The sequence below is a fragment of the Haliotis cracherodii genome, unplaced genomic scaffold, assembly GCF_022045235.1.
Source record: "Haliotis cracherodii isolate W230 unplaced genomic scaffold, xgHalCrac1.p SCAF_18, whole genome shotgun sequence".
Taxonomy (NCBI): domain Eukaryota; kingdom Metazoa; phylum Mollusca; class Gastropoda; order Lepetellida; family Haliotidae; genus Haliotis; species Haliotis cracherodii.
Window position 1 is genome coordinate 5187244 of NW_027266273.1, and position 8807 is coordinate 5196050.

The 8807-nt window shown below is 41.8% G+C and overlaps 1 protein-coding gene across 1 annotated transcript; it reads left to right on the plus strand.

Moving 5' to 3' along the window:
• Positions 1–624: 624 nt before the first annotated feature.
• On the plus strand, positions 625–6042 carry LOC139466123 (BTB/POZ domain-containing protein 6-like). The gene is made up of 2 exons (XM_071248147.1): positions 625–705; positions 4977–6042. Exon 2 carries the CDS (start codon positions 4978–4980, stop codon positions 6040–6042), a length of 1065 nt encoding a protein of 354 aa, XP_071104248.1. The 5' UTR covers positions 625–705; position 4977.
• Positions 6043–8807: the final 2765 nt, after the last annotated feature.

Consider the following 8807-nt stretch of genomic DNA (forward strand, 5'->3'; position numbering starts at 1 on the left):
TCCCCGCCCTGAAGGCGAATAAAGAATAGACAAATAAATAAAGACCCAGGTTAGAATAGGTCTTCAGAAACCCATGCTTGCCGTAAGAGGGGACGAATAGGATTGAGTAGTTAGGCTCGCCGATTTGGTCGATGCATAACATCATATTCCAATTGCGTATTTCTATGCTCTTGGTGTCAATCAATGGATTATCTGGTCCAGGCTGGATTATCTTCAGACCGCCGTCATATGGCTGGAATACTGCCGAGTGCGGCGTTAAACAAGAAACTATTCTTAAATATACCTACCCTATGCAAATGTATGAACTGTATTGACCAATACTCAAAATAAATAATATTTTTTTCCACAACAGCGTTGTGTTATTTGTGGTTAATATAATTATGCTCCTTCATGCCTTTCAGTAACATCATAATTATGCGTTTGTGAGGCATCACATATGGCGGGGAACTTTGATGCTCTGCATCAATTTTGTCTTGTTCTTTCTCACCAACTGTATCCCCGTCGATATAATCAGTGTTCAAGCTGTCGTGGCGCATTTATAAGGTAAGAATTGCTCACACGGAGCCACGATATGCAAGTACAAGCTGTGGACTACGATCAATGGAGCTGCATTTCTAGCCAACGATGAAACGCCATGGTCACGTCTCCAAACTGACTTCCCAGTCTGACCCCACACGCCCGACACACAGTTGACCACAGCATCAGGTGAGATGGGGGTAGCTGGTTTGTAATGATATATGCCACCAAACATTTAATGGGGATATTCGGACATGGAACTGACGCATGTTAAGCTTCATGTCAAGTTATGATAACAAAAGTAAACATAAGCAAGATAATATATGGATGTTAACAATATGCTCTCTCCCTCATGGCATTCATTCACCCGATGAAGGAGTAAGCATTGTACCCCGATGACGTGCCATTGCACCTCAAAGGCGTGTATCCTTGTACCCCTATGACGTGTGTCCTTGTACCCAGATGAAGTGTATCCTTGTAACCTCGTGACTTGTGTCATTGTACACCGACAACTGTGCTTTTGTACCCCGATGAGGTGTATTTTTCTTGTATCAGTTGGACAAAGTATTCCTGTTACATATATCAAGGAGTATTGTGTCAGTTGCATTGTGTGGGACAACGTATTCCCGTCACATATATCAGGGGTTGTTGCATCAGTTGCAGTGTGGGGGGGAACAACGTATTTCTGTGACACATATCAATGAGTGTTATATCAGTTGCAGTGTGTGGACAACGTATTCCTGTTACATATATCAAGGTTGTTGTATCAGTTGCAGTGTGTGGACAACGTATTCCTGTTACATATATCAAGGTTGTTGTATCAGTTGCAGTGTGTGGACAACGTATTCCTGTTACATATATCAAGGAGTATTGTGTCAGTTGCATTGTGTGGGACAACGTATTCCCGTCACATATATCAGGGGTTGTTGCATCAGTTGCAGTGTGGGGGGGAACAACGTATTTCTGTGACACATATCAATGAGTGTTATATCAGTTGCAGTGTGTGGACAACGTATTCCTGTTACATATATCAAGGTTGTTGTATCAGTTGCAGTGTGTGGACAACGTATTCCTGTTACATATATCAAGGTTGTTGTATCAGTTGCAGTGTGTGGACAACGTATTCCTGTTACATATACCAAGGTTGTTGTATCAGTTGCAGTGTGTGGACAACGTATTCCTGTTACATATATCAAGGTTGTTGTATCAGTTGCAGTGTGTGGACAACGTATTCCTGTTACATATACCAAGGTTGTTGTATCAGTTGCAGTGTGTGGACAACGTATTCCTGTTACATATACCAAGGTTGTTGTATCAGTTGCAGTGTGTGGAAAACGTTTTCCTGTTACATATACCAAGGTTGTTGCATCAGTTGCAGTGTGTGGACAACGTATTCCTGTTACATATACCAAGGTTGTTGCATCAGTTGCAGTGTGTGGGACAACATTTTCCTGTTACATATACCAAGGTTGTTGCATCAGTTGCAGTGTGTGGACAACGTATTCCTGTTACATATACCAAGGTTGTTGTATCAGTTGCAGTGTGTGGACAACGTATTCCTGTTACATATATCAAGGTTGTTGTATCAGTTGCAGTGTGTGGACAACGTATTCCTGTTACATATACCAAGGTTGTTGTATCAGTTGCAGTGTGTGGGACAACATTTTCCTGTTACATATACCAAGGTTGTTGCATCAGTTGCAGTGTGTGGACAACGTATTCCTGTTACATATACCAAGGTTGTTGCATCAGTTGCAGTGTGTGGGACAACGTATTCCTGTTACATATATCAAGGTTGTTGTATCAGTTGCAGTGTGTGGGACAACGTATTCCTGTTACATATATCAAGGTTGTTGTATCAGTTGCAGTGTGTGGACAACGTATTCCTGTTACATATACCAAGGTTGTTGTATCAGTTGCAGTGTGTGGACAACGTATTCCTGTTACATATATCAAGGTTGTTGTATCAGTTGCAGTGTGTGGACAACGTATTCCTGTTACATATATCAAGGTTGTTGTATCAGTTGCAGTGTGTGGACAACGTATTCCTGTTACATATATCAAGGTTGTTGTATCAGTTGCAGTGTGTGGACAACGTATTCCTGTTACATATATCAAGGTTGTTGTATCAGTTGCAGTGTGTGGACAACGTATTCCTGTTACATATATCAAGGTTGTTGTATCAGTTGCAGTGTGTGGACAACGTATTCCTGTTACATATATCAAGGTTGTTGTATCAGTTGCAGTGTGTGGACAACGTATTCCTGTTACATATACCAAGGTTGTTGCATCAGTTGCAGTGTGTGGACAACGTATTCCTGTTACATATACCAAGGTTGTTGTATCAGTTGCAGTGTGCGGGAACAACGTATTCCTGTTACATATACCAAGGTTGTTGTATCAGTTGCAGTGTGTGGACAACGTATTCCTGTTACATATACCAAGGTTGTTGTATCAGTTGCAGTGTGTGGACAACGTATTCCTGTTACATATATCAAGGTTGTTGTATCAGTTGCAGTGTGTGGACAACGTATTCCTGTTACATATATCAAGGTTGTTGTATCAGTTGCAGTGTGTGGACAACGTATTCCTGTTACATATATCAAGGTTGTTGTATCAGTTGCAGTGTGTGGACAACGTATTCCTGTTACATATACCAAGGTTGTTGCATCAGTTGCAGTGTGTGGACAACGTATTCCTGTTACATATACCAAGGTTGTTGTATCAGTTGCAGTGTGCGGGAACAACGTATTCCTGTTACATATACCAAGGTTGTTGTATCAGTTGCAGTGTGTGGACAACGTATTCCTGTTACATATACCAAGGTTGTTGTATCAGTTGCAGTGTGTGGACAACGTATTCCTGTTACATATACCAAGGTTGTTGTATCAGTTGCAGTGTGTGGACAACGTATTCCTGTTACATATACCAAGGTTGTTGTATCAGTTGCAGTGTGTGGAAAACGTATTCCTGTTACATATATCAAGGTTGTTGTATCAGTTGCAGTGTGTGGACAACGTATTCCTGTTACATATACCAAGGTTGTTGTATCAGTTGCAGTGTGCGGGAACAACGTATTCCTGTTACATATACCAAGGTTGTTGTATCAGTTGCAGTGTGTGGACAACGTATTCCTGTTACATATATCAAGGTTGTTGTATCAGTTGCAGTGTGTGGACAACGTATTCCTGTTACATATACCAAGGTTGTTGTATCAGTTGCAGTGTGCGGGAACAACGTATTCCTGTTACATATACCAAGGTTGTTGTATCAGTTGCAGTGTGTGGACAACGTTTTCCTGTTACATATACCAAGGTTGTTGTATCAGTTGCAGTGTGTGGGACAACATTTTCCTGTTACATATACCAAGGTTGTTGTATCAGTTGCAGTGTGTGGACAACGTATTCCTGTTACATATACCAAGGTTGTTGTATCAGTTGCAGTGTGTGGACAACATTTTCCTGTTACATATACCAAGGTTGTTGTATCAGTTGCAGTGTGTGGACAACGTATTCCTGTTACATATACCAAGGTTGTTGTATCAGTTGCAGTGTGTGGACAACATTTTCCTGTTACATATACCAAGGTTGTTGCAGTGTGTGGACAACGTTTTCCTGTTACATATATCAAGGTTGTTGTATCAGTTGCAGTGTGTGGACAACGTTTCCCTGTCACATATATCAAGGATTGTTGCAACAGTTGCAGTGTGCGGGAACAACGTATTCCTGTTACATATACCAAGGTTGTTGTATCAGTTGCAGTGTGTGGACAACATTTTCCTGTTACATATACCAAGGTTGTTGCAGTGTGTGGACAACGTTTTCCTGTTACATATATCAAGGTTGTTGTATCAGTTGCAGTGTGTGGACAACGTTTCCCTGTCACATATATCAAGGATTGTTGCAACAGTTGCAGTGTGCGGGAACAACGTATTCCTGTTACATATACCAAGGTTGTTGTATCAGTTGCAGTGTGTGGAAAACGTATTCCTGTTACATATATCAAGGTTGTTGTATCAGTTGCAGTGTGTGGACAACGTTTTCCTGTTACATATACCAAGGTTGTTGCATCAGTTGCAGTGTGTGGGACAACGTATTCCTGTTACATATATCAAGGTTGTTGTATCAGTTGCAGTGTGTGGACAACGTTTTCCTGTTACATATACCAAGGTTGTTGCATCAGTTGCAGTGTGTGGACAACGTATTCCTGTTACATATATCAAGGTTGTTGTATCAGTTGCAGTGTGTGGGACAACGTATTCCTGTTACATATACTAAGGTTGTTGTATCAGTTGCAGTGTGTGGACAACGTATTCCCGTCACATATATCAAGGTTGTTGTATCAGTTGCAGTGTGTGGACAACGTATTCCTGTTACATATACCAAGGTTGTTGTATCAGTTGCAGTGTGTGGAAAACGTTTTCTTGTCACATATATCAAGGAGTGTTATATTTGTTACAGAATGTGGAACAGCATATTCCTGTTGGTCGCAATCTCCCAGGGACTGACTGCAACAGAGCATCATGCACACCCTGGTAGCGCAGACAGGAAATCCTTATCCGCAGAGAATGCATTTCAAATCCTGGAGGACACCCACAGATTGAACCAGACGGATCTTCACAATGAAGCTCTGCAGGTGATCCTTCTCAATGGAGATGTCAGTCTCGCTTCCTCTGGTGCAAGGGACATTTCTTACGAATGTTGGTTCGAAGTGGTCAGCTCGGAGTATCTAGCGGCCACACCTGAACAAGTCTTTAACGCGGCACTCACCTGGGCCGCGGCGGAATGCGGGCGAAGGTCCATGGAAGCATCTCCTGCTAACATGCGTGCTGTTCTGGTTAAATCTTTGTATGAAATCAGATTTGCCAAAATGAACCCGTCATTTCTTCTCAAAAGTGTGTTTCCTTCAGAAGTACTGACTCATGTTGAACAGATGGCTGTACACGATATGGTTAGTTGTGAAAGTAGTATATTCCCCTTCCAAGACAGACGTGACCCACTAATGGATGTTTTCCTCCACAAATCTCACAAAGACCCTGGGCTTTATCTCTGTCCCTCTTCTGATGGGATTGATGGGGAGACATGGGAGAGTACGGAGTTCAGTACGGATGACAGGACACTGGAGTGCAGCAAGGATGTGTGGATATATGGAATATACACATGGGGAGCTTTCGAGGAGGGGAGACAACCCCGGGAATACGTCGTGTGGATACGCGAGAGTGGAGGAGAAACCCTTATCTGGGAAACCCTCCTGCCAACAAACACTTCAAGAAATCCTTACTCTGACACCACATCCGAACTGTACTTTGATAATCCAATCAGATTACGAAAGCACGTGTCATATGATATTGATATTACGTTGATGAGCGGAGAGTTACCAGAATTTTGTGGCGAGGGCCTTATCTACGAGGCAAAGATGAAACAGTTTGAATTTAAGCTATCGTTCCAAGCGAAAGCAAAGGGTTGTTGTCAAACAGCAGGGTATATATTGGGTAGAAAGAGGAGTTCTGGTTTCGGTTGTAACTGAGTGTAAATGTGTATGTTTAGTTTCACACCGACTTTCATAGCCAGTGATTAAAACATTTAAAACTTCGAATAAACAGTGTTATTTGAAGCCATCATGATTCACATCAAATGTTCTTCATTAGATATCCTGACGACCGGGATAGAATAGATCTTCAGCAACCCATGCTTGCTGTCAAAGGCGATTATGCTTGTAGAAAGAGGCGACTAGCGGGATCGGGTTGTCAGGCTCGCTGACCTGGTTGATGCATGTCATCGTTTCTCAAATGCATGGATCGATGCTCATGATGTCGATCACTGGATTGTCTTGAATATTTACAGACCGCCGTCATATAGATGGACTATTGTTGAGTGCGGTGTCAAACAACAGCACCTGGCCTCAGATATTCACTCACCGTCTCCGTGGAGTAGTGGATATTGCGTCTGCCAGGGTAGCGGAAGGTCGGAGGTTCGATCCCCTGACCGTGTCATACCAAAAGACACGAAAAATGGTACTTGTTGTTACCCTGCACCAAGGGGATACAACCAGCTCGGCGTCAAGAGGATAAAACAAGGACTAGTGTTCTCACATTCATTATACTGTGTTTGAGGGTGATATCCATGTTAAAGCGGGGCAGTTGGCTAATACTGAAAAATTCATCAGTCCGGTCTAGTACAAGCAGCCACAGACACGTGTGTTTGCACGTCGTTATATAGGTGAAATAACCTTTAACGTGACTCTAAACCCCAATTTACCTCACCTCAGAAATTCGCAACCAGGGATTCCATTAAATATATGAATTCCATGATTTGACTTTCTTCTCTTCATGGCGCCGTTGCGTTTTTGTTTTTTTTTGCCGCTCCAGGATCCGCGGATTTGAACCCACGATTATAGCTTTCTGAAGCACCCAAGGAAAGCACAGCGAATTGCGGCGCCATAGACGACTGGTCCACCCGTGGCCCCACAGAATGCGAATAAACACAATTTAACACATGCTCATGATATAGTCGGTATCGTTCAATCGACTCTTTTCGGAAGATATTTCTTATGAATACGAAAAAGGTTTGAAGCTTTTATTTATAGATACATGACAATGTCAGGTTAGAAGCATGCTAAGAAAGTGACATAACCAAGGAAGACGATGGCGCTTGTTTCAGAGTGACAATCGATCCCTGTTACAAGTTACTCGGCATATATAGAACACGTCCCGGCTGTGTGCACGGATTGACAATTAACATTAGATTTTCCCGATCACCAGATCCGAACATTTTGAGTCAGTGAGTGAGTGAGTTGGGTTTAATCATGTGATTGGTATTACTGTAAATATATGAAGGGCCATATTGACTCGTTTTCGACTTTGCTCCCACAATTGTTAAACTGAACGTGGTCAAAATTTTAAGATTCCTCGTGAATTTAGAAAAGTTCAGTTTGTAACTTAAATCATATCGAAGATAAATATTACCTTTTGTTAACCTATCCAGCTTATGTCCATCTTAGGCAAAGTTACATAAAACCTAAATTTTACATCAAGTTTAAAACACTGTCATCGTAAGCGCCTGTTATAAACATCAATACAGCAAAGTACGTGCTTCATGCTGTTACAGCACAAATAAAAGAAACCATAACATATGTTGTATTCTATATTGTATTGTCAATATCATTTGTAAAGCGTCATGGTACTGGGAATATAAAACTAACATTTCAGCTTGAAAGCTTTGTCATACATACATGATACATTAAGTGCAAGCTCAATAGTTCTGTATGCAATGATCGACCAACAGATCGACCGCTCATACTTAAATTAACCAGTAACATTTAGAGTGAGTGAGTGAGTATAGTTTTACGCCGCTTTTAGCAATATTTCAGCAATATCACGGCAGGGGACACCAGAAATAAGCTTCACACATTGTACCAATGTGGAGAATCGAACCCTGGTCTTCGGCGTGACGAGCTAACGCTTTAACCACTAGGCTACCCGACCGCCCCAAGAACACCTAGAGACAACAATAGAAATGCATAGTTCTTCTTGGTGTTTTAGGAAACCAAGTGATTCAAATTTAAAAATGCAGTTGACATAAATATTTTCGAGGAAACATATACAGAACCAGGCTGAAGACATATGTCCATGTGTACATTACATGAAGCCAAAACCCGTGACCCTCATGTTCCAGGGACAGTGCAGTGTGTTTGTCACTGTAGGCATTGCACCCTGGGACATGGGTTAGAACATGTCCCAAGCTCCGCGTGTCCTAAGAGACGACAATAAATCGATCGGGTGCACATGCTGGTGACGTGGTTATTGTGTTTACTGGGTAAATAATAAAGACAGACCCAGATAGACGTAAGGTTGTTATTATGATATCATGTACCGACAAGTACGATGACAGGCAATCAATAATAATAATAATGATGATGATGATGATGATGATGATGATGATAATAAAACCGATTCTGCTTGTTGAATCCATTTCTAATGATATCGGCATGTCCTTTGGACTCGACAAATGCAACATTCTTCATCTGAAACGTGGGAAGGTAGAAGAGAGTGGGTAAGTCAGTATATTTTGGGGAGGCGTTATTGACCAGCTCGTGGAAGGTCAGGCCTATACGTACTTAGGAATGCAGGTGAGGGACAAACTCCAGAATGCCCCTATCAAGGGCAGAGTACAAATGCAGACTTAAGAAAACCTGGAGTTCAGAGCTGGACGCTAGGAATAAAGTCAAATCAAGAAATACTTTCTGCTGTACCCCTCCTTTTGTATTCTTTTGGTGTTGTTGATTGGACGAAA

Bases quoted from the DNA above. Each gene is read 5' to 3' on its own strand.
- LOC139466123 (XM_071248147.1), top strand. From the start codon at position 4,978: ATGTGGAACAGCATATTCCTGTTGGTCGCAATCTCCCAGGGACTGACT.